General features: G+C 41.9%; 1 protein-coding gene across 1 annotated transcript in view; it reads left to right on the top strand.

Moving 5' to 3' along the window:
• Positions 1-25,413, top strand: part of AGBL4 (AGBL carboxypeptidase 4) — a gene marked incomplete at its 5' end in the record, with an annotated part of 1,767,058 nt that extends 1,741,645 nt beyond the window's left edge. The window contains 4 exons of the mRNA XM_042781774.1: positions 18,556-18,652; positions 19,692-19,707; positions 24,448-24,458; positions 25,293-25,413. Coding sequence (XP_042637708.1) covers positions 18,556-18,652; positions 19,692-19,707; positions 24,448-24,458; positions 25,293-25,413 — 245 coding nt within the window. The remainder of the gene's footprint in view (positions 1-18,555; positions 18,653-19,691; positions 19,708-24,447; positions 24,459-25,292) is intronic.
• Positions 25,414-25,621: the final 208 nt, after the last annotated feature.

The raw sequence follows: 25,621 nt of genomic DNA, 5'->3' as shown, positions 1-25,621 counted from the left end.
AGTTCTACTCTGTCCTACAGGGTCTTTATGAGTCAGAATCAACTTGATGGCAAGGAGTTTAGGTACAGGAAAAGGGTCCCCTGCTGGGCCTAGGTGGGTCATTATTGCTAGAACCTGTATTGTTCACAAAGGAGCCTGTATCTCCAGAATCCCAGTCGCACTCAGTTTCACTCTCTACCTGCAATTAACTAGCTATCAAAGGGACATCATCCCTTTATCCCAGAATTTACTTCCATAGGACTGGAGGGTCATTATTTCCTCCCCAAAACCTGTTTTGCATCCAAGAGAGAGACACAACCTTACTTGAGGCTCCATAGAAATGCCTCCCAGGTGGTGCTTTGGGGTCTCCTCTCTCTCTTCATCAGATAGGCCCTCTTTCAGAGTCCCTAGCTTTGATAGACTTTTGCTTATTTTCTAGGAGCAAGAGAAGAAGAACAAGCTCACTTTAGTTACCAGAGCCTGTGATGTTTGCTTTCAACCTTCCTCCCACCCAGTCCTGCCCCTCATAGCACTTCCCTTTTACAATTATATTCTCCACTGACCTTCATTTCTCCTTTTAGTGAAATCCTGAGATAACCTTGGCCCAGGGAGAAGAAAGGGCCAAGTTACTCTCTAAATCCCCACCATTAGCAACATTTTTTATTTCACTCAGCAAATATTTAATTGAACACTGAATTTACTAGACACTCTGCCAGGTACTGGGGAAATAATGGTGAACAAAACAGACATACTCTTTGCAATCATGGAACTTGATAATCTAGCAGAAGAGACGCACAAGTATAAAAATATCACTGTGAAAGAACTATAAAGGAATACCAGAAGGTTCTAGGAGGGCCCATAATGTGGTCACTGAGTTTACCAAGAGGTCATGGAAGGCTTCCTTGAGGCAATGGTCATTGATTGGCAGTCTGAAAAAGGAGCAGGAGTTAACTAGAGGCAATGAGGCAAGAGTAGGAGACCCTTTCAGGCAGATAGCCTGCCGCAGGACAGAACGTAACAGTGACACAAAACTGGCTTAAAAAAATCCGATTGCCTAGAGGATAAATTATTTCATGGGATGTAATATGATATATTGTTACTAAGATAAAGTAGTATAGGATTGAGTGAGATGTGGAACAGGAATGTTTTATATCCTGACACAGAGTAGATCCTAGCTAGCACTTGTCAGAGGGGAGGAGAGACAATCAGACAGCCGGTCAGTCAGTGAGGTAGAGTGAAAATGGAAGGAAAAGGTCCAGAGGAAATGCATTCCATCCTGAAGCCTGGGTAAATGTTTTGGTCTCATGGGGAGTTAAAGCCCAGCCTCATACCTATTTTCCTTTAAAGTGGTCCAGATTTGAACCTTATTGTACATTTGTTTACCTATCTTCCCTTACTGTAACATAAGTTCCATGAGAGTAGAAGCCTGATTATTTTAGCACTGTTGTATCCCAGCATGTCAAAAAATATATGGTACATAGTAGATTTCAATTATTTTTTGAATAAATTGTTTAATGAAGACTCATCTCAAAAAGAGAGAGAGAGAGAGAGGAAAGAAAAGATGACACCAATTCGGCTCAAGAGTTATCTCTACTGAGAAGCCTTCTAGGGTTGCTCTCAGCTTAAATTCCCTTTTCTGTGCCACCACTTCCCTTATTTCCTTTATTGACTTCCCTCTGCCACAGTAGTCTCTCCTCTACATTGCAGTTTTTATTTACTTGTCTTCTTCAAGGACTGCTCAAGGGCATAAAACCTGATTACTCGTCTCTGAATCCACAGCAATTGGCACTTCACCTTACAGCAAAAATACTTAATAAATAAATATTCGTTTTAATAAAACTAAAATATTAAGGTATGATAGCATAATAAAAGAGTCAAAGGCCTTGGATTTGGACAGATTATAATTTAAGTCCTTTCTTCTCCACTTGCTAGCTGAGTGATATTAGACAAGTGACTCGATGTCTCTGGACCTCATTTTCTAACCTCTAACATTAGCATAATTGTTTCCACCTTGTATGGTTTTTGTGAGTAATAAATAAATATAGAAGAGTGCTTAGAAATAACTAGGTGGTCATAAATGTTCATCCCATCCCTAAGTTTCAAGTTCGAAGCCACAGTGAAAAAGAAACTGGAACAAAGGCAGGAAAGTCATAAAATATTAGAGCCAAGAGGACTCTAAAAATTGGAATTCAGGCTCAATATCATATCCTTCCTAGAAATGTGATCATTTTTGTTTTACTTACGATGGAAAAAGGATGTCCCAAAATGAAGCTAAAATACAAAGAGGTGGCCAACAATGGAGTTTTATTAAAGCCATGGTCACCCCTTGTTGTAACTATGTTGTCGTTGTTAGATGATGTCAAGTCAGTTCTGACTCATAGCAACCCTCTGTACAACAGAACAAAACACTGCCCAGTCCTGTGCTATTTTCACAATTGTTGCCATGCTTGAGCACATCATTGCAGCTACTGAGTCGATCCATCTCCATGAGAGATTTTCACTTTTTCATTGATCCTACACTTTAAGGAACATGATACCCTTCCCCAGAGACTGGTCCCATCTGACAACATGACCAAAATACAAGAGTCAAAGTCTGGCCATTCTGGCTTCTAAGGGCCATTCTGGCTATACTGCCTCCAAGACAGATTAGTTTGTTCTAGCAATCCATGGTACATTCAACATTCTTTGCCAATGCCACAACTCAAACAAATCAATTCTTCTACGGTCCTCCTTATTCATTGTTGAGTTCTCACATACGTATGAGGCTTTTGAAAATACTATGAATTGGGTCAGGTGTCCCTTAGTCCTCAAAGTGACATCTTTGCTGTTTAAAACTCTGAAGAGGTCTTTTGCAGAAGATTTGCCCAATGAAATACGTCATTGGATTTCTTGACTGCTGCTTCCCTGAGCACTGATTGTGGACCCAAGTAAAATGAAATCATTGACAATTTCAATGTTTTCTCCATTTATTTGATGTTGCTTATTGTGTGGAGATATGTGTGTGTGTGTGTGTATACGTATATATGTGTGTGTGTGTGTGTGTGTATTATGGTGAGTATAATCCATACTGATGGCTATAGTTTTTGATCAGTAAATGCTTCAAGTCATCTTCACTTTCTGCAAAGCAAGGTTGTGTCATCTGCATGCTGCATGTGGTGAATGAGCCTTCCTCCAATTCTGATGCTGTGTTCTTCTTCATATAATCCAGCTTCTCAAATTATTTGCTCAGCACACAGACTGAATAAGTGTGGTGAAAATATAAAACCTTACACACACCTTTCCTGATTTTAAGCCATGCAGTATCCCCTTGCTCTGTTTGAACTATTGCCTCTTAGTCTATGTTACAGGTTCCATATGAGCACAGTTAAGTGTTCTGAAATTCTCATTCTTTACAACGTTATGCATAATTTGTTATGATCCACAAATCAAATGCCTATGCTTAGTCAATAAAACACAAGTAAACATGTCTGGTTTTCTCTACTTTCAGCCAAGATCCATGTGATGTCAGCAATAATATCCCTTGTTCTATGCCTTCTTCCAAATCCCTATCAATATACTGCTGCAACTATTTTTTAATTATATTGAGCAAAATTTTATTTTCATGTGATATTATTGCTATTGTTCAATAATTTCCACATCCTGTTGATTTACCTTTCTTTGGAATTGTCACAAATATGGATCTCTTCCAATCGGTTGGTCAGGTAACTGTCTTCCAATTTCTTGGCATAAACAGGTGAGTGCCTCTAGTACGGACGGCATCCATTTGTTGCAACATCTCAATAGGTATTCTAGCAATTCCTGCACCAATCCTTCAGTGCAGCTTGGACTTCTTTCTTCAATACCATCAGTTCTTGATCACATGCCACCTCCTGAAATAGTTGAATGCCAACCAATTCTTTTTGGTACAGTGACTCTGTGTATTCCTTCCATCTTCTTTTAATGCTTCTTGCATCATTCAATATTTTACCATAGAATCCTTCAATATTGTAACTTGAGGCTTGAGTTTTTCTTCAGTTCTTTGAGTTTGAGAAATGTTTAGCATGTTCCTCATCTTGAATTTTCTAACTCCAAGTCTTTGCACATTTCATTACAATACTTTGTTCTCTTAAGTTGTCCTTTGACATCTTCTGTTCAGCAATTTTACTTCATCATTTCTTCCATTTCCTTTATCTACTCTCAGTTCTAGAGTAAGTTGCAGAGTCTTTTCTACGTCCATTTAGGTTTTCTCATCCTTTCCTGTCTTTTTAATCACCTTTTGCTTTTTCATGTATGATGTCTTTGATGTCATGCCACAACTTGTCTGGTCATCAGTCATTGGTGGTCAATGTGTCAAATCTATCCTTCAGATGGTCTCTAAATTCAGATGGGACATACTAAGGGTTGTATTTTGGCTTTCACAGGCTTGTTTTAATTTTCTTCAGCTTCAACTTAAATTTACGTATGAGTAATTGATGGTCTGTTCCATAGTCAGCCCCTGGCTACATTCTGACTGGTAATATTGAGCTTTTCCATCATTTCGTTTCACCGAGTAGTTGATCTGATTCCTGTGTATTCTATCTGGTGAAGTCTGTGTGTATAGTCATTGTTCATGTTATTAAAAACTGATATTTGCAATGAATAAGTCCTTGATCTTGCCAAATTCTATCATGCAATCTCTGGTGTCATTTCTACAGCCAAAGTTGTATTTTCCAACTACCAACGCTTCTTCTTTGTTTCCAACTTTTGCATTCCAATCACCAGTAGTTATCAACATATCTTGATTGCACATTTGGTCAATTTCAGACTGCAGATATTGGTAAAAATTTTCAATTTCTTCATCCTTTGCTTTAGTGGTTGGTGTATATATTTGAATACTATCATTTAACTGGTCTTCCTTATAGGTGTATCTATATTATCTTATCATTAACAACATTGTACTTCAGAATAGAATTTGAAATGTTCTTTTTGATACTGAATATGATGCCATTTCCTCTTCAGTTTGTCATATGGCATAGTAGACCATATACCTGTCCAATTCAAAATGGCCAATACAAGTCCATTTCAGCTCACCAATGCCTAGGATATTGCTCTTTATGCCTTTCATTTCTTTTTTTGGCACCTTCTGATTTTCCCACATTCATCCTTCACACATTCCACTTTCTGAGTGTTAATAGATGTTTGCAACTATTTCTTCTCATTTTGAGTCATACCACAACAACTATTGAAGGCTCCAAAAGCTTTACTCCATCCACATCCTTAAGGTTGATTCTACTCTGAGGAGGCAGCTCTTCACCAATTGTATTTTGAGTGCCTTTCAACTTGAGGGGCTTATCTTCTGGCACTATATCAGGCAATGTTTCCCTGCTATTCATAAGGTTTTCAGTGGCCAGTTCTTTCAGAAAGGGACCTGGCCACATCTTTCTTTCTAGTCTGTCTTAGTCTGGAAGCTTCACTGAAACCTGTCCACCATGGGTGACCCTGCTGGTATTTGAAATACTGGTGGGATAGCTCCCAGTGTCACAGCAACATGCAAACCACCACAGTATGAAACACTGACAGACTAGTGGTAGCAACTGTCTAGTATGTCAAATTTCTCATTATTGTACAAATGGATAAACTGTAGCTTATTAAGGGAGATGTAACATGCCTTAGGTCATACAGCAAGTCAGAGAAGGTTGACACCCAAATACAGAGCCTTGACTCACAAGATATTGCTCCTTCCATTAATCTATGTAAGCACTTTGGATTCAGACCTAAGCAAGAGTGAAGGTACAGAAACAGGGGAATTGGTGTTCTCTTAAAGGTCAGGAACCCCATATCCTGTCCCTTCAGCAAACCCTTCTTCAGGGTCTTTTAAGTTCTGTGCTCAGGTTTTGATCTCCTCAGCCAAAGATTGACACCAATACTCAGCCAGAATGGCCCAGACACCAGCTGAGTTTTACAGTCACTTCCTACAAATCCCCATTGCTGGGCTATTCTTTGACCCCTTTAGAAGACTGGAGTCATCAAGAAGTTCTCTAGTTAATGCAGAGGCATCTGGGATCAATTTTACATATTGTTCATTCCATTTCAAATCTAGCTTGATTTCTCTCCCCAGCACTGATGGAGTCTCAGTAATCTCAGAAGAGTCAGGATATAAAAAGGGAATGAGTCAGAAAATGAGAAGAAGAAATATTACCTGGAAGGTGGTGATAAACTCAATTATCCCATTCACAGACCTAGAGCAGAGATTCTTACCATTTTGGAGGGCTCAGACTCCTTTGAAAATTGTAGAAAACTATAAATATTCTTCCCAGAAAACTTTCATATGCACATAAAATTTTATCTGTACTGTCAGAAGGTTCAAGAACTCCCTGGTGGCTCCAGGTAGAAACTCCTGAGCTAGAGGCTTATGTAATATTAGCACTGAAAGGTCTCAAAATATTGGCAAACTAAGCCCTCTCTGAATTTACAGATCTGATACCTAGAGGAGACTTGCCCCACGCAAGGCCATGCAACCACCTGAAACAATGCTGAGGCCAGAAGCCAGTACCAGTCAAAGCACCTCCCGTTCATTACACCTCTCTTCCCTCATCCTGCCCTGCCTGCTCTAAGATGCTGCTGGGCAAATATTTACTCTAGTCTTTGGTCTTGTTTTGACTGTGCATCAGCTGAAGCTTCTAAAAATACATTTGAGACAAGCAGGGACTGAGCATCTCTCCAAAAAGCAGCGCCTTCTCTCAGGCCGAACTGCATCAAAGTCTAAACAATTGAACTGGGGCCCAGCTGCTCAAGCACAGCTGATTTCAAGAACCAATTTCCAGAGCTGTGGTCAGCTGTCAGTGGAAAAAGGGAGGCACTGCTGGGAAATTGCTGGTGCCTGTAGTGGAAGGGGGAAATGAGGGAGGCAAGTGATAGTGTAGGAGCTGAAGAGAGAGATTAATTTTCCTCTTGAGTGAGAAGTGGGTCTAAGATAGACAGATGGGCTTTAAATATCAAGACTCTAGGACAAGTGGAGAAAGGACTTTAAGATATGCTGGAGATAGAGGGAGGCCACTCTTCTCTGCCAAAGTGATGGGCTGGGAGAAGGGGTTGGGTAACCATCCTATGAAGTTAGTACAGCCTACAAGGGTGGATTTCTTTCCTTTACCCTCATCTCCAAGGACTCATTCAAGGATTACATTTTCCTGGTGGGGAAAGCTGAGACCCCTCCAGGTCTACCTCCTGCCAATCTCCTCCATTTCACCTGCTCCACTTCCACCAGATATTGTGCAAACCCTAGATGAGTGGTTCTCCACCAGGTGTGAGTTCATCCTCCAGGGGATGCTTATGAAGATATTTTTGCTTGTCACCACTGGGGTAGGGGGTGCTACTGGCACCTGGAGGCGCTGCTAAACATCCAAAATGCACAGGACAGAATTATTTGACCAAACATGTCAATAATGCCTGGAGCATAAGCAACTTGAAGGCAGGACTATCCCTGTTATGTTTACAAAGCATGCCTGTTTATGCCTATTACATCTCAGCACTTAGGAGGTTCTTTTGATAAGTATCTGTTGAATGAGTATATGAGTAACTAATAATGAATGAATGACAATCACCTGCCTAATTCAGTCTGAAGCCCAAAATTGCCCCCAATGTCATCCCATTCAGAATTAGGCACTGTTATCCCTGAAGTTAGACCACCATCTATTCTAGCCCAGCAAGCTTCTAGCCTGACTCCTCTTCAACTACCCCCATTGGAGTGGTGGCACCACTTTCATGCCTGGTTAGACTGGCCCTCATCTGCTTGGCCAGAAAATATTACCCTTGCTCCAGGAAAACATTCCATTAAAATAGAAGAGAAACTATAAGAATTGGAACTAGAGATCATCTCATTCAACCTCTGACCAAATTTGCAGATGAGAAAACTAAGGCACAGAATATGGAAGGGTCTTGCAAGGTCTATCTCTGAACATTAGAAGACACAGAATTTTAAAAATAATTTCTTCTTTCCCTCCTTCTATCTCTACTCCTCTCTTTCTCCTTCCCTTCCTTATCTCTCTTTATTTTCTTCCTTCCTGCCTTTGTTGATAAGCCTAATATGTGCTATATGGCTGTGGATACAAATTTGAACATGACATGCCTTTGTCTTTAAAGAACTCACTGTTTGTTGGAGAAGACAGGTTCATAAACAATAATGATAATAAGAAGAACTACTACTACATGCCAGAATTGTGCTGGGTGCTTTGGATGTATAATTTCTTATCAACACAATGGGGTGGAGGTGCTTGGTGGTTCAGTGGTAAAAATCTTGCCTTCCATGTGGGAGGCCAGGGTTTGATGACTAGCCAGTGTGCCTCATGCTCAGCCACCATTGTCTGTCAGTGGAAGTTTTTATGCTGCTGTGTGTGATGCTTATTAGGTTTCAACCTACTTCTGAAGATCAGCCAATGAACACTCACCCTATGGATTACAAAGGTCCAATCCACAGCTAATCATGAGGATGGCCCAGGATCAGGTAGCATTTTGTGCTGTTGTTCATCGGTCACCACGAGTCGGGGACCAACTGGATGGCAGCTAACAATAACAACAACAATCTACACAATAATCCTGCGAGGTGAGTAGCATTATCCCTGTTTCAGAGATGAGGATACTGAGGTCTGGAGAAAGTAAGTAGCCTACCCAAGGTCACACAGCTAAATGTGTATGAACCAAGATTAACATCCATGCTTCTCAGACTCTAAATCCCACATTCTAAACAGACTCACAATAGGATATAGTGTCAGGAGAGGAAGCTTAGGCCAGCTTACATAAGGCCATTAAGGCCAGCTTAAAGAGCTTAGGTCTTAACCTAAGGTAACTGAATCAGTGTAGGGTTGTAAATCAGGAAGTGATAAGGCTAGCAAATGTAAGAACATCACTCTCAGCCATAATGGGGAGAAACTGAAGGCAAGAAGAGCAATTAGGAGGCTGAAGACGTAAGGGTATGCAATAAAGGAATAGCAGTGGGAAAAGAGGAGGGACATATTTTCTTTATGTTGAAGAGATAAAGGAGACAGCACTGGTCCAGTGCAGATATTTCCAGGCCTTGAGAGGCAGCAAACAATGCAAATAAAAAAGACTCGACATAAACATACCTGGGTCCAAATCTTCATAAATCCAGTTGCTGCTTTTAGGGAGGGTTTTGGGCCTTTCCTAGTGATACTGAGAGTCAAGTAGGGTTGTGTTGGTGGAGCCAGAACTCCATTTATGACATTTTTCCTCTAGCATTTTTGTCCTTAGGTCCTAAATAAACAGCTGAATTCTAAAGGAGCCTATGATAGCGTGAGTTGTGACCCCCAAAGATATTTAGGTACCAATTCCTAGAACCTATATGTGTTACCTTATATGGGAACAAGGTCTTTGCAAATGTGATTAAGTTAAGGAATTTGAGATGAGCTTATCCTGGATTATGAAGGTGGGCCTTAAATGCAATCATATGTGTCCTTATAAGAGGAAGCTGGAGGGAGATTTGACACACACAGAGAAGGAAGAGGCAATGTGACCATAGAGGCAGAGATTGAAGTGATGTGGCTGCAAGCCTGGGAAAGGTGACAACCATCAGAAACTAAAAAAGGCAGGGTATGGTTTCCCTACCCTTTCTGAGCCTCTGGAGGGATTGTGGCCCTGTTGCCACCTTGATTTTGATCCAGTGAAACTGATTGTGGACTTCTGGCCTCCAGTACTGTGAGAAAATAAAGTTCTCTTGTTTTAAGCTTCCAAGTTTGTGGTAACTTGTTATAAGAGCAATATAAAACTAATACAGAGCCTCAACACTATCCCAAATTTTTCTTTATTCTTTAGCAATTTGGACACCCTCCTCACCATTTATAAATATGCACTCATCTTCAGCTTCCCCTCTGAAGTGAAGTTAGAAATGCCAACCCTTTTGAATTTCAGTTCACATAGCAAGTAAGAGGCGTCCCTTCCGTCTTTCTCTCTCTGGCTCACTGTTTCTGTCACCATTTCAGTTTTGTTGTATTTCATTTGGAGTTTCCTAGGTGGTGAAAACAGTTAAGCACTGAACTAGGTCCCCCAGAAGAAAGCCCTAGAAGTCTGTATCCAAAAGTTCACAGCCTTGAAAACCCTATGGAGGAGCTCTATTCTGGAACCTATGAGGTTACCATGCATTGGAATCAACTCAAAGCAACTGGATTTTTGTATGGCCTCTCCTTTATTGTCTATCTCCTCTATCATCTATGCATGTATCTCTGTCAGTCTCTCAGTTTGATTCTCTCCTTTTCTATCATTCACTCCTTGTTTTTCTGTCTCTCTCTGCCTTTCACTCTATATATCTAGTTTACATGTCTGAGTCTCAACCCTTCTGATTCTTTCTTTTTTTTTTTTTTTTTTTGTCCTTATCTTCCGGCTTCCCCCTAATCTATTTTCTATTTGTATCTTCCCATCTGTTTGCATCTCTTTCTATTTGGATCTCTGCCTGTCTGTCTTTTTCTCTTTGTCTCTCCCTCTCTTCTGTAATCTCGCCCTGGTGCACGCGTTCTCTCTCTCCCTCACAGACCTGTTCACAGACCTCCTTACCTCAGGGGTGCCTCTGGACTTGCCTGCATTGGAAAGGTCTCTGCAATTACATCTGCAGCCTCCACACTGCACTTGAGAGAGGGATTCATCTGGTTAGTCATGCACCTGTCCCATGCTGTGGGAGGATTAGTGAGGGAGGCAGAAACAAAAGATATTTCAATGTCACATTGTTCTTTTGGCTTTACCTAGAAGCTCTGAGACAGGTGCCTCTTAATATTCCAGCAGTACTGTCAGCCTTACCAAAGAGAAATCGCTTTCCTTGGCCAAACCCTCTGGAGAATTAATCTTTCCCTTTTAATGATGATCATCTATTGCTGGCAGGGATAGGAGTGTGGGCAGAGAAAGAATTCAGGGTGGGGGTTTCCAAACAAAAACAGGTACGAGTTAAATTTTCTTATTTGTAGGAGGATTGATGACAAGGAAAGATCTTCATGAGGACAGGGACGGTGTGTGTTTTTCTCTCGATTGTATCCCAGCTCCTACAATAGAGCCTAACACATGTAAGGCACCTAATATATGAATGACTGAGTGAACAAGCAAAGTAACTAACTAACTTCAGTCCTTTTTGTGCTGATACTTGATGTGTCTCATTGGACAAGTCACTTCCAATTTCTCGATTTCTCATATACAAAATGGGGATAATCATTAGACCTGCCTGTAGCACAAAACTGTGGGAAAGGAAGAGGTGAAACACCATGTGTGATGACTGGGAAAGGGCCTCAGTCCCTTCAGCGCAGGATTGGCCAGGTGATCTCACTGGAGGTTCTGGAAGAGCATCAGGGAATCAGAAGTATGGGGATGACTTCAGAGGTGGGCCAATAAGGGAAGAAACAGGACAAGAAACCAAAGCCTCAGGCCAGGTGGGAGGATGTGTGTGAAACTCCACCCCTCTGGGGCTGCTCTTTGAGGTTGAAGTGACCTTTAAGCAGGAAATTGCCATGTGCCAAGAAGGAGGTGTTCCTGACTCCCACTGGAACAGACTTATGCACAAGGTCAAGTAGTGTCTAAGGCATTTGACTGCTGACCGGAAGGCTGGTGGTTCAAACCCACCGGCCACTCCTCTGAAGGAAGACTGGGCAATCTACTTCCATAGAGATACTGCCTTGGAAACCCAAGGAGGGGTCACTATGAGTCAGGACCAACTCCACAACAGTGAGTTTGTTTGTTTGTTTGTTTTGGTTGGGATTGGGCTGGATTTAACAAGAGTCCCTCTTTCAGATTCATCTTTGTCCTTCAAAGCTTTGCTATGCACCTCTCTACCTATGAAGTTTTTCACAATTCTTCCCTTTGGAATTAAATCTCCTTCCACATGACCACAGAATTCTGTATTTGACTGTATTTGACTTAAGAGAGAGAGAGAGGAAAAAAAGTGCTCATTGTTGAAAGATACTCTGCGTTCATATGCTACCTCTATCACTTTCAAGCCATGAGAGCCTGGGTTAATCATATAAATAAAATCTCTCATTTTCACAGTTTCCTCATCTGTAAAACTCTTACAGAATTGTTCTTTTACCTTGCAGGGTTATAGTGAGGACTAGTGATTAAAAACTGCTCTGTACATTGCACAAAATAGGCTCTAAAAAAATAGTAGTTGCTTTTGTGAAGGTGACATTGCAATGGCTTACTTGGTAATTTTGTTAAATAGGATGTGTTGATTTCCTCTCCTAGATTTTAAACTTTATTTATGTCTAATTCTTCTTTGGTAGTGTAGTGCCTAAGGCACTTGACTGCTAACCAGAAGGCTGGCAGTTCAAACCCATCAGCCACTCCTCAGAAGGAAGGTTGGGCAATCTACTTCCGTAGTAATACTGCCTCAGAAACCCAAAGAGGGATCACTATGAGTCGGGTCCGACTCAAGGGCACATAACAACAACAATTCTTCTTTATATATTGCCCAAATCTCTGTCACTCTTTATGAAGTACATGCATGGAAGGAACCCAACAAATGTTTGAATGAATGAATGAACAAACGAACAGTAAATGTCTAAACACTCCCTATCTGTTGAATGGTCCTATGAAGTAGGATGGCTATTGAAATCCACCCTTTAGTTCAAAACAGCTCTGGGCAGAAGTCACCAAATCACCAGCTTCTTTGTTCTTGTCTTAAAGCTGCCTGTAGGCCTTTGACTTCTCTCTGGCCTGAGCCAGTACCAGAGGGCCCATAGTTGCCCACCCTTGAGAGACAGCATCAGTCTCTGCCTGGGAAGATGAGTTGCTCAATGTTCTCTCAGTTGCTATTCTTGTAGGTCTTGACCTCCTAAACTCTGTACCCAGCCTCCCAGCGAGCCCATGGAACTCTACCTGTTTGCCTGGCTCAGCTAGCCACTGCAGACCTTCCTCATCACTGCCATCCTCCACCCAAATCCTCCTGCCTCCCTGCTTTGAGAGTCCTGATCCTACCAATTCTGTGTAGCTAGCCATTCCCTGCCATGGTCCCTGAGAAACAGATCAGTGACCTATACAAGAATCTGAGAGTGATGAGATTTTCAAATTACAGACCATCCTGAGGTTTTTGTTGGCAAGGATTAGTTGGGAGTTTTCACCCCCACTTTTTCCCCCTTAATTCTGCAACATATTGGAAGAATTCCAGCCAGGAGATTTATTGCCTTCTCTTTGCCCAGATCTTAAATCTTTGTTCAAAGACAGCTTATTTTAATTGAAAATGTTCAATCTATCTCTTCCCTCCTCCCCATCCATATCCCACTCCTTAACTCAAACAGGGTGATTTGCAGTAAATAATCTGAGGTGAGGCTTTCAGGGCTCAAGGAATATGTAATAGAGTTGAATGAAGAAGGATAGAAAAGGATTGTCCTAGACAACTCTCACTTTTAAAATACTGTCTTGTAAAGAGAGCTTGTCTAAAATGATCAACACCTCACAATGGGACCTTGTTCTGGGACAGCCCAACTCCTTTCCCTTATAAAGTTCAAGAAGATTGATTAAAAAGGTATTTCCTAAGGTTAGTTCAGATGGGCTGTCAGTGAAGTTTGGAGAGGAAGGGTTTGGGCTTCTCTCTTCCCTATTCATTCATTCACTCAGCACCCATATGTTAATCATTATCTAGGTACAGGCAGTACTCCCACAGTAACCCTATGAGATAAGCATTATTAGTCATATTTTACAGATGAGGAAACTGAGTGTCATGGAGACAGAATAGCTTATGCAAGGACACACAGTGCTTTAGTTCTCTATTGCTGTGTAACAAACCTCCCTAAACCTTATTGGCTTAGAACAAAACTATTCTTTCATATTTTCTATGATTCAGAAATTTGGAAATAGCTCAGCTGGGCAGTTCTAGTTTGGAGTCTTTGTGGCAGTTGAAGGAGTTGGAACAGCACAGGACTAGGGAAGTAGGGGGCTAGCTGGGAATCTCTTCATATTGTCTCAAGGCTTCTTCTGTGTAGGCTTTTATCTGGGCTTCCTCATAGCATGGTAGCCTCAAGGCAATTAGACTATTTGCATAGAAGCTCAAGGTACCAGCTTGAATATTTCAGCAAACAAAGAGAAAGTTAAATCACCTTTTCTGGCCTAGCCTCAGAAGTCCCACAATGTCACTTCTGCCACATTCTTTTGGTTACAAGTGTCATGTGCCCACCTAGATTCAAATGAAGGGAATGTAGGCCACACCTCTCATGATGGGAGGAGTGTCAAGGTCATATCTTAGAATAACATGTGAGATACCATTGCAGTCATATTTGGAAAAGATGACCTATCCTACACAGCATGTGGCAGAGGCAGGATTTTGATTATGAAATAAATAAATGAAAACCAGCTACTGCGAAGTCCACTCTGACTCACAGCAGCCCATGTGTGTCAGAGTAAAATTGCTCCACAGGGTTTTTAATAGGTGATTTTTCAGAAGTAGATAACTAGGCCTTCTTCTGAGGTTTCTCTGGGTGACAGGCACATCCAAACTTTTAGTTAGCAGCTGAATGTGTTAATCATTTACACCACCCAGGGACTCTGATGCAACTTTTTAGCTCAGTCCACAGGGACCATTCTCCTCTGTGCCCCTTTAGCTCTTAGTGTCAGTACATATAACTTGTGCCTTGGTCTCCTCAAACAGATTGACTGGGTTAAAGCAGCCAGCCTGCCTCTGCTGGCTGTGAGAGAGTGCCTCCAGGGTCTAATGGTCAGAGAGGCCATTTCCAAGGCCAGCTTGTGAACTTTTTTAAAGGGGACAGAGAAGGTCAGTCACACCCAGAAGAAGAAAGCAGGTGGCAGCCCCAGAGCACAGCGTGGCAAGCCTGCTGCACATCTCATTGTCATAAACAACTTGTCTGGTGTTTTTCCTCCTACCACCAGGTACTGGCCTGAGATGACTCAGCCTTTGACAGAAAAGGTGACTTCAAGTTGGGAAACAGCCAAGAATAGTGGAAAGCTTATGGTTCTAGAGTCAGACATTCCTGAGTTTAAGTCCTGGCTCTACTACTACCACTTATGTGGTCTAGGGCATGCTCTTTAACTTCTCTGTGTTAAAGGGAGACAAAAATGCCTTCCTCACTGGGTTGCTTTGAAGGTTAAAAATTATGTGTAACCAAAGCACCCAGCACAGTGCCAGACACATAGTAGGTGCTCCATAAATGCTGGTTTTCATGTTCTACACAATTTCCAATCCCAGCTTAGGGACTTCTTAAAGAAGGTGATGAGAAGTCACTTGACTATTACTCAAAGGCTAGTCCAACTCCATGGCCCTGGACATGGATGGAGTGGTGGCCCAGAAGCACTAGCCTAGGGCAGCAGCAAAGGAAAGCCTGCATGCAGCTACTGCCCACAGTCCTACAAATGGAATCAATTACATCTTTTCTTCCTGTTCTGCCGTGGCTTCTCTGCTGTAACTTTACTAAGCTTCCTCCCACTAAACCCTCCCCTCACATAGACTCTGGCACACTGCTTGCTTACAAGAATGTTTGTTAACTGGAGGCATGGATGTATGGATACATGGAGGATCTAATTATTTCTGCACTATTGCTTATTTTGAAGTTGTCAAGGACTTTGTATTACTTGGTTCTACAATCAACACTAATGGAAGCAGCAGTCTAGACATCAGATGATGTATTGCATTGGGAAAATCTGCTACAAAAGACCTCTTTCAAGTGATGAAGAGCAAAGATGTCTCCTTGAAGACTAAGGTGTGCTTAACCCAAGCCATGGTATTTTCAATCGCCTCTTATGCATGTGAGAGCTGGACAATGAATAAGGAAGACCAAAAAAGTTGTTGATGCCTTTGAATTGTGGTGTTGGAGAAGAAGTACCATAGTCTGCTAAAAGGACTAACAAATCTGTCCTGGAAGCAGTGCAGCCAGAATGCTCCTTGGAAGTGAGAATGGCCAGACTTCGTCTCACCTACTTTGGTCATATTGTCAGGAGGAACCATTCCCTGGAAAAGGATGTCATGCTTGGTAAGGTGGAGGGTCAATGAAGAAGCGGAAGGCCCTCAACAAGATGGATTGACACAGTGGCTGCAATGATGGGCTCAGGTATAGTAAGGATCGTGAGGCTGGCACAGGACCGGGCAGTATTTCGTTCTGGTGTGCATAGTGTTGTTATGAGTCAGAGACAACTGGACGACACCTAACACAACAAAAATGTTGCTTATTTTATGTCCCCTCCCTGAAATGTTCTCTCCAATTGCCCTATCTTTATAGTCTAACTTAGAACTCTTACCCTCATCCAGAGAGCACCCTTGGGGCAACTGCAGGTTCCTGTTTTTCCACATGTCACCTGCACGGTGGTCTACATGCTCCTGAGTCAGATTGTGAGTCTTGTATCCCTCAGTTGTCTGCAGGTATAAGATCAGAAGGATACAGAGGAGAATATCAAATGTTGCATGCACTGGAGGTGCTCATGTAGTTAAGTATATAGAGCTAGGGTTTGTTGTTATTGTTGCTCCTGTGCCTATAGTGACCCTATATGACACAGCAGAGCTGCCTCCTAGGATTTTCTATGTTGCAATCTTTATGGGAGCAGATTGCTAGGTCTTTTATTCTGCAGAGCCTCTGGGTGAGTTTGAACCAGCAAACTTTCACTTAGCAGCTGGATGCTTACCCATTGCACCACCAAGATTCTGTATTTTCAAATCCCAGCTCCTTAACTTTTAGATTCCCAGTCTTTGAGGAAATCACTTACCCTCTCTGTATGGTGAGCTTAATAATATACCTACCTCATTGGATTATTGTGAGGATTAAATAAATCAATATATGTAAGGCACTTATATATTGAATACATTTGACTGAAGACGAGGCAAGTTGTGGAATGGCATCAAGGACATCAGACATGAAAAAAGCAAAAGGTCATTAAAAAGACAGGAAAGAAAGAAAAGACCAAATTGAATGTCACAAGAGACTCTGAAACTTGCTCTTGAACATAGAGTAGTTAAAGATAATGGAAGAAATGATGAAGTAAAAGAGCTGAACTGAAGATTTCAAAGAGCAGTTCAAGAAGGCAGAGTACTATAAGGGAATGTGCAGAGAACTGGACTTTTAAAACCAAAAGAGATGAACACATTCAGCATTTCTTAATATGAAAGAACTGAAGAAAAACTCAATCCTTGAGTTACCACATTTATATTCTATGGTCAAAATATTGAATGACCCAGGAGGCATCAAGAGAAGATGGAAGAAATACACATAGCCACTGTGCCAAAAAGAATTGTTTGGCATTCAACCATTTCAGGAGATAGCATATGATCAAGAACTGATAATATTGAAGAAAGAAGTCCAAGCTGCACTAAGGCATTGCTGAAAAACAAGGCTCCAGGAATTGATGGAATACCCATTGAGATGTTTCAACAAACAGATGCAACACTATGCCAAGAAATTTGAAAGACAGCTACTTGGCCAACTGACTGGAAGAGAACCATAATTGTGCCCATTCCAAAGAAAGGTGATCCAACATGATGCAAAAATTATTGAACCATTCACATGCAAGTAAAATTTTGGTGAAAATGGAGGCCCATTAAGACAGGATGACAGTAATCTAGGGGAAAGATTATGCTGAATCTAATCTAAAGGGATGGCAAAGGAATGGAGAGAAGTGGGCAAACTCAAGTAACAGTTGGGAAGTCTCATGGAAAAGTTGATGGGAACTTGAATGTTCAGAACGAAGAGTGAGGGAGGAGGAAGGGGTTAAGGTGAGTAAGACATAGTTCCAATGTTATGAGATAAGTGATAAGTTCTTTCAATCAAGTCAGTTCAGAACCCATAGAGGTACTGACCAAGGGAACCACCTATCACAGGCTGGGGGAGAGAGGAGAGGAGTATGATGGTAGGCTTTACTAAAGAAATGTAGGAAAAGAGGGAGGCATTTCAGGCAGAGGAAAGAGCACATGCAAAGGCCCAAAGATGTGAGATAGAATGCATAGAGTAGATACTCTGTGTTGTTGAATAGATGATTATTTTATTAATTCATACTAAGGTGTTAATGTACAGTATGGAATTGGCTCTTTACCCATTCCAATGAACTATAAATCCTTAGTCAGCCCAGTGCAACACCAAAGGAAGGCCTGCCCCAACTACTCAACAACCCTAAGGATTCATTATTGGAAGAATTTCACAGTGGAAAGAGGACACTATGTAAGGACAGAGGGTTTTCCTATTGTCCCTGAGGTGTCCAAAGTAGATGAATGAACCCTGAGGGTCAGGCAGATCTGGTTTCTATATAACAAATGGTCTCCTACCCTTGGATCTTGCATGTCTGACTCCAAGCTTAGCCACCAGAGGTAAGCCACAGAAGCCTAGTGATTTTGAAAGGGACACAGTGTATCCATAGACACAGTGTTTGAACACAGGCTTTGGGGTATGACTACCTAGTTCCAGAGCCTGATTCTTCCTTTTTCTAGCTTTGTGACCTAGGGCCAAGTTACTTCTGTGCATCTCAGTTTCCTCATCTATAAAAGAGGATAATAGTACCTGCCATTTAAGGTTTTATGAATATCAAAAAGGACTGTACATCCAAAAACTTATAACAGTGAGTGGTACTGCTATTTTTATTACTAGTCCTCTTTTCATTCTGTGTCAGTATGTTTTCAAAGTTTATCCTTAATGCACGTACCTGCAGATATGAAGCTGGGACGGAATGTGGCAAGAACATTTTTGGATTATTATCGGCTGAACCCTGTGGTTGAGAAAGTAGCGATTCCCATGCCGAGGCTGCGGTAAGTAACAGAGCAGAACAGTCTGAGCTTGAGTCCTACTTACCTGCTCTATGTGCAGTGATTACTTCCTGTCTCTGGCTCTGAATTCCCCATCTGTATCATGGGAAAGAACCCCAGCCCTGCCTCATAGATTGTATGGATCAGAAGAGCTCAACAGTGTACTCTCTGATACAATATTCTATGGTCATCAGGTCAGACAATGAATGATGGTCAAACTTCTGAGTCTAACATAAGGATTTACATGGGTAGAGGATTGCTAAGGAACTGAGCTCAGTCATTGTTCTAAGCTAGTCTCAGTATTTTCATATGCTTCTTCACTTGATAGTTCCTCCTCCAGGGTTTCTATATTACTTATGCTCATAACTCTCTGAGCTTTCAGTTTCTTCACCTGTAAAGTGAGGACAATGGATCTCACTTGTAAGATTACTGTGAGATGCATGTTAAAACACCTAGCACAATGCTGGACATACATATATTCTCCTCAGTACATGATCATCCCTTTCTGCCAAGATGTGAAGGTTCTGGACTACAGAAGACATGCCACTGAGAAATTCCACTTTGGGGACCTGAGCCTTTCCCTACTGGGGCTAGCTTCTTGCTGGACCAGTGAGGTGAGAAGGTCAGGAGTTGAGTATCCATCCTGTTTGATGGCTAGGCCAGAGCCCAAAGCAGTGTGCATTCCCATGAATGCACATTCCCAGTAAGCATTTGGGCGGTGACACCCAAGGACATTTGAAAGCACTGGCCCTGCCCTACTGCTTGGCCTCATGTCCTACTCCCCCAGTGGTTCAGCCTCCTTGAAGGACATGTTGGTGTTCAACTTCCTGCCCCATCAGTCCGTTCTTCCTATGGACCTTGCCTGTGACCTTGCTCATGTGCTTTGCTGCTTCTGGGCCTTTACAGTGCTGTCACTTCCTCACTACCCTGTTATTAACAACAACAATATTAATATTAATTAAAATGTGAAGCACTTTGCTTTATGATCTTTTTAATTCCTCACAACAACTCTGTGAGGTGGGTATTATATTCTCCATCTTAGAAATGAGAAAATGGAGGCTCAGAAAGGTTAAGAGAATTGCTTAGGCCAAAGAATTTGGGGCAGAGCCAGGATTTCATTCCTAAGCCCAGAACACTGAAGTCTAGCTAAATTCCAATATGGGTTCAAGTTCTGTCAGAGATCATACTAGCTGTGGGATGTGATGCAAGCTTCTTGGCCTCTTGAAACCTTACTCTACCTATTTATAAAAGTGGAGACAATGATAACACCAACCTCTAAAGACAGTTTTGAAGATTGGATACAAACTTATTTAGTATGGTGCCTGGTGGCTAGTAGATGCTCAATAAATGTTTCCATCTCTACTGGCTTCTGGGTTACAGTCCCAGATTTCCATCTAGCTCATCCTGGCCGACAACAAGTCCCTAACTTCTCTTGTTGGGCTAGATGATCTCTCAGAGCCCACATTCCATAATGTTGTGAGTCACACCGTCTCTGCACCCAGCTCCACATAGAGTCTGTATGACAATGTACCATTGACTCATACCTTATCTGAGATTGTACATGAATCAGCTAAAGCCTTTGTGCCACCCATCCTTGTAGATTAGAAATTCTTCAGGAAGATCATGTCTCTTTCTTATCTGTGCCTCTGCAGTGCCTACACCATCTTGAGAATGCATGCATGTATGCATTCATTCATTCACTCAATCACTTAGGAAAAACAACATTCTTTGCCAGGCCCCTGGGGAAGAGGCTGCAGAAATGAGTAGATGATTAAGGCATGACCTCTGCCTTTGAGGAGCTCCTCTCTAATGAAAAGGTTTCAGTTAATTCTTAGAAGTCATTCTTGATTGGTTAAAGTTCTTAAAATTGTAAAGCTTTATAAAACTCAAAAGAATTCCTGAATCTCATTTACAAGTTAATTTGGAGGATTGTCTCTTTGAGGTCCTCTGTCAGCCTGAATAAATTTATCTTGATCCTTAACCACTTTTTTCTTGCATGTTGCAATGTCAGACTGATGAAATGATACTGACACTTAGGGAGACTTCAGTAATCGTCTAATCCCTCTCCACATGCTGGACCAGATCAGGAAATCGAGGTGCATCAGGCAGAAGGAGCTGGTCAGGGTCAGGTGGTCAGTGTCCAGATCTTGACACCCTCCTGGGTTCTCAACATTACTCAATGGAGATATCTTTGGGTGGTGGACAAGAGGGTGTTGAAGCTGGATCTAAAGAAGACGGGAGATTTCTCAGGGCCATGATTTCAACTGTGTATGGGACCTCCTTGCCTGAGCTTTATCTTTCAGAAAAGATCTGAAGAGCTCATTCCCCATAAGCTCAAAACCTTGATGATTTAAATGAAAAAAAAAAAAAGCAGTTGCCATGGAGTTGATTCAGTTTCATAGGGACCTGTGTGTTCAGAATAGAACTACTCCATAGAATTTTCAAGGTTGTTACCTTTTGGAAACAGATCACCAGGCCTTTCTTATGAGGCACTTCTGGGTGGTTTTAAACCACCAACTTTTTAGCTAGTAGTTAAGTGCTCTTTGTGCCACCCAGAAACTGCTGCACCCACCCTTAAATTAAAAAAACAAAATTTAACTCCTCCTGCATTCCCACACCTCTGTCTCATCAAGCTATTAACATCACTTAACTCTAAAATGGCCAGCAATCCTTTAGAAATGAATTCCCAGGATGATAAAAGGCTCTGATTTGGGGATTTGAATACTACCCTTTTTTTGGTATTATTTTCCACCCAAGCATCAAATAGCATAAGTGAAAGAGCAGTTCTGGCTTTAAAGGAAAATTACATGTTTTGACTCAAAATTAATCTTTGTTTTCTCCCATCTCTATGGATAATTACAATGTATGTCAATTTCCACCCACATGCTAGTGGAAGCCTGTCAGCATCCCTGGGTGCTGGGCTGCCCTTCAGAGAATGTCCTTAGGGAGGGGCAGCAATGTGGGCAAGACAGTGCAGGCTCAGGGACATGCCTTCATGACCAAAGCTCTAAGACCTTTGCATTATTTGTACCACAGTGACACAGTTTCAGGGGCTAAAGCCCATAATACCCCATCAAAAGGGATAAAAATGAGACAGGAACAATGAGCAGCAGGCCAGGTAAGCCTCTGTGAGGAGGCAAAGCATGAGTTGGAGGGTAGGCTGACCTCTGAGTGTGAGGCAGCCTCAGTGAGGTGTTGGAAGGGCTGGTGTGTGTGTGTGTGTGTGTGTGTGTGGTGATTGACAGCTATTCAATCCACATGTACCAGTGCCTACCATGTGCCTGGCTCTGTATTGAGTGCTGGAGGGTCATAGAGAGGTTCTGCCCATCAAGAACCCCATTTAATGGAGAGGAAAAGTATGTACACATGCAAAGATAATAATGTCAAGCACTGTATGATAAGTGATCAACTACACATCAGATTTTGCATTCTCTCAAAAAAAAACCATCCCCATTGCCTTCAGGGTAACATTGCAACTCCTCTTCTTGCTATTCAAGACCCTGGCCTACATTTTTAACTTCATTTACCCCCTCCTCCCACACTCCCTTCTTAGTATGAGCATCCCTTCCACCCCCACCTGCTTTCTACCACTGCATGCCCTATGCTTCAGCCTGAACAAGTTAGCCATTTTCATGCTTCCATATCTTTGTTCAACCTTTTCTCTCTTTCTGGAATGTGTTTCATTTCTGCTTCTTGCAATATCACAACTTCTGTTTCACCATTCCTTTTCTCTGCCCAAGGCAGAGATGTACTCCTCTGTGCTGGATTCCTAACTGCAATTTGTACATACCTCTGGCATGGCGTGTGTCATGGTGGGTTGTCATGGTATCTTTACATGTCTGGATTTTCCATTAGACAGATTGCTCTTTGAGGAGCTGTGTCATATTCACTTCTGTATCCTCATTGTATGGTGTGTGGCCTAGCACACAGTAGGTGCTAAATAACCCCTGAATGTAAATGAATTGTAAAATAACAGAACTGATGAAATCCATAGAAATCATCTACTTCAACTCCTTCATACTAAAGAAAAGTGAAACCCAACAAGAAGTTATTCTCCCATATGTGTCTGGCAAGCATTTGGCAGCAGGCAGGAGCATCCCAAGACTTAAGGGAAGAAATGGGTTTGAACTTGGCTTTGAAGGACATGTTGAATCAGATGAATGAAATAGAAAAGGGGGAGAAGGTATTCCATGTTGAGGATAAAGTGTGCAAATGCAGGAAGCATGATCTAAAAAGACACATTCTAAGACAATGCCAAGGCTAGGATGCTTAGAGTTAAGGTAAATATAAGATTAAAAGTTACTTTCTATTCATTATTTCACTCCTAAAGCATGTACTCCATGCCAGGCCTGTGCTTAGCTCAGGAGTTGTAGAGAAAAATCAAATACTTCAAAGTCACTCTTTCATGAGGGAAAGAGATGGGCAAAGCACTACCTAGAAAATGGTGTGCTGAGCGGGGATATACAATGTCCTGCAGAAACCCGGAGAAGGGAGAGAATAGTTTTCTGGGAAGTTGGCTTTCCAAAGGAAGTGAATCTAGAGAAGGAGGAAGAGGACACTATAGGCAGAGGGGACAGCCTCTGCAGAGGCCCAGAGGTATGGAGTGTTTGCCTTCCAGTGGCTTCTCTCCCTCAGTTCTCCATCTTTAGTTACAGAGGCTCCTTGACTTCCTAACCCCACCAGTCAATTCAGCATATCGCACTCTTCTCTAGCCACTGCACTTCTTCCCTTTATGTCACCATCTACCTAAGGCTACCCACCTGTAGCTATACCTGTTGTTGTTGTTGTTATATGCCGTTGAGTCAGACCCGACTCACAGCGACCCCTCCTTGGGTTTCCGAGGCAGTATCACTACAGAAGTAGATTGCCCCATCTTCCTTCCGAGGTTTGAACCACCAGCCTTCTGGTTAGCAGTCAAGTGCCTTAGGCACTATGCTACCAGAGCTCCTGTAGCTATACCTAGGCTTACCTTTATAGAGCAAACATTCCCTCTCTTGCTGCTATCAAAAACATACCTATCTTTTGCGCCAGGCTCCCTTTGGGTATTAAGAACCATATCTCTCAATGACATATGAGTGGTACCTTGTAATATACAAAGCTCTTCTCCAATCTCCATTTCACAAGAGCCTATGAGGCAGGAAGGACATGGATTCTTGTCCTCATTTTAAAGATGAAGGAACAGGTTCAGAAAGAAAGGAACTTGTTCAAAATCACATCACCTATAAATGACACTCCAGGTCTGTGCTCCCAGCTGTTAAAGGACATTGAGATCTAGATGTATCTCACCCATGTTGAACAGCCTCACCATGTTCACAAAGGTCTTCAGTGAGTGTGCCATGTTAGGCACGATGCTTCCTGGTGGGGAGATATGTTAGGGTAAGGTGTTCCTTTTGTATGCTGCCACCTATTTCACCTTTACATTATTCATGATTCCTTAACAGTAAAAGAAAATGAATACTACAAGGTCAGAGCATAATGAGTCACAGAAGTCAATTCTTCAACCCTAATTCAAATTCAGTCTAATTCAGACTCAGCCCATAGTTAGGACATTTACTACTTTCTGCCATATGTTTTAATTATTCTTATTTTGTATGTTTGTTTTGTTCAACTATCTCCTCCACTAAACTGTAAGTAACCTGAGGATAACATGAATGTCTTACTCATCTTTATCACCTCCAGAGCCCATCATACTTAGAACATAGTAGGGAAGGGAAGGCAGTAGGTGCTTTTACTCATGTTATTTAACCTCACAACACCCCTGCCAGGTAGGAATGTTTTAACCTCATTTTACAAATGAGGCTCAGAGAAGGTAAGTCGCACCTCTAGTACATAGCAGACCTGGGAATTCAGTTCAGTTCTTTCTGACCCCAAAGCCCGCTCTTTCTCCTGCAAATAAATCTTAGTCCGATGAATTAATGAATGAATTACACATCAGTTTATCAGTAACCAATATAACAAATATTATTTGAGTATGTCTTTGGTAGAAGGCCCTGAATGAAGAAGAATGCAATGATGAATAAAAACATGGTCCCTGCTCAGAAGGAGCTCATAATCTAGTGTGCAAGGAAAACAGACAAGTGGGTAGTTACTGCAAAGAGACATTAAGCGTATTGCACTGGGTATTAGGTACTGGGTTCTGGGACACAAAGATGAACCATATATCTCTGTTCTCTAAGAGCCCCCAAGCTTGTGAGGAAGACAGATCTACCATGAAATACCCATAACTGGATTATTTTTAAAAAATAAAGGGAACTCTAGAGTTCATGATGGTTATATAAGAAATGAGGTCCCAGGCCCTGCTAAGCCACAGCACTTCTATGTGCTCATCTCCACCCAACTGTGGCCTTGGTTGAATGAGTTGGAATCAGGATGGAAAGGTGGAAGACTTGGAGCTGAAGGACAGTTCCATTTTCTCCAGAACTAGAATGACACAACCTATCTATTCATCCAGTAGGCATTTGTGGTACCTGTTCTGAATCAGGGCCAGGGCTGGGTCCTGGGGACACAGAGAAGAGGAAGACCACTGCTCCTAGGAGATCACAGTCCAGTGGGGGAGACAGACATGCACACAAATGATTATAACACAGTGTGTATATATGCTATCCTTCTTTCTCTCTCTTTCTGCTTATCTTCTCCTTTGCAGGAAAGAAAAAGCCCCTCCCTACAAGTACCCACTCCTGAGGGGCCCGGCCAGCAACTACCCCAATGGCAAAAGGGACAAGAAGAGCTCAGTGAACCACAAAGACCCTTCAAACTCTTTTTAAAGACATGGAGTCCGGGGAGGTCTTGTGGGTGCAGGAGTGTGCACTTTCTGCTAGGACATAAATTAATCACCCTTTTCTAGTCTCCCAGATAAAGATTTGTGGGATAATAAATAGGCTAGTGAAAGAGGAGAAAAATGAGAAATTTCATCATTGATTTCCCCTTTTACCAATGGAAAATCAATTGTGAGACTTCAGCTCAAAGCTCAGG

The sequence above is a fragment of the Orycteropus afer genome, unplaced genomic scaffold, assembly GCF_000298275.1.
Source record: "Orycteropus afer afer isolate SDZICR_OR568_19922 unplaced genomic scaffold, OryAfe1.0 scaffold00169, whole genome shotgun sequence".
Lineage (NCBI taxonomy): Eukaryota > Metazoa > Chordata > Mammalia > Tubulidentata > Orycteropodidae > Orycteropus > Orycteropus afer.
Note: the sequence above shows the minus strand (reverse complement) of the source record. Positions and strands in the feature narration are given on the sequence as shown.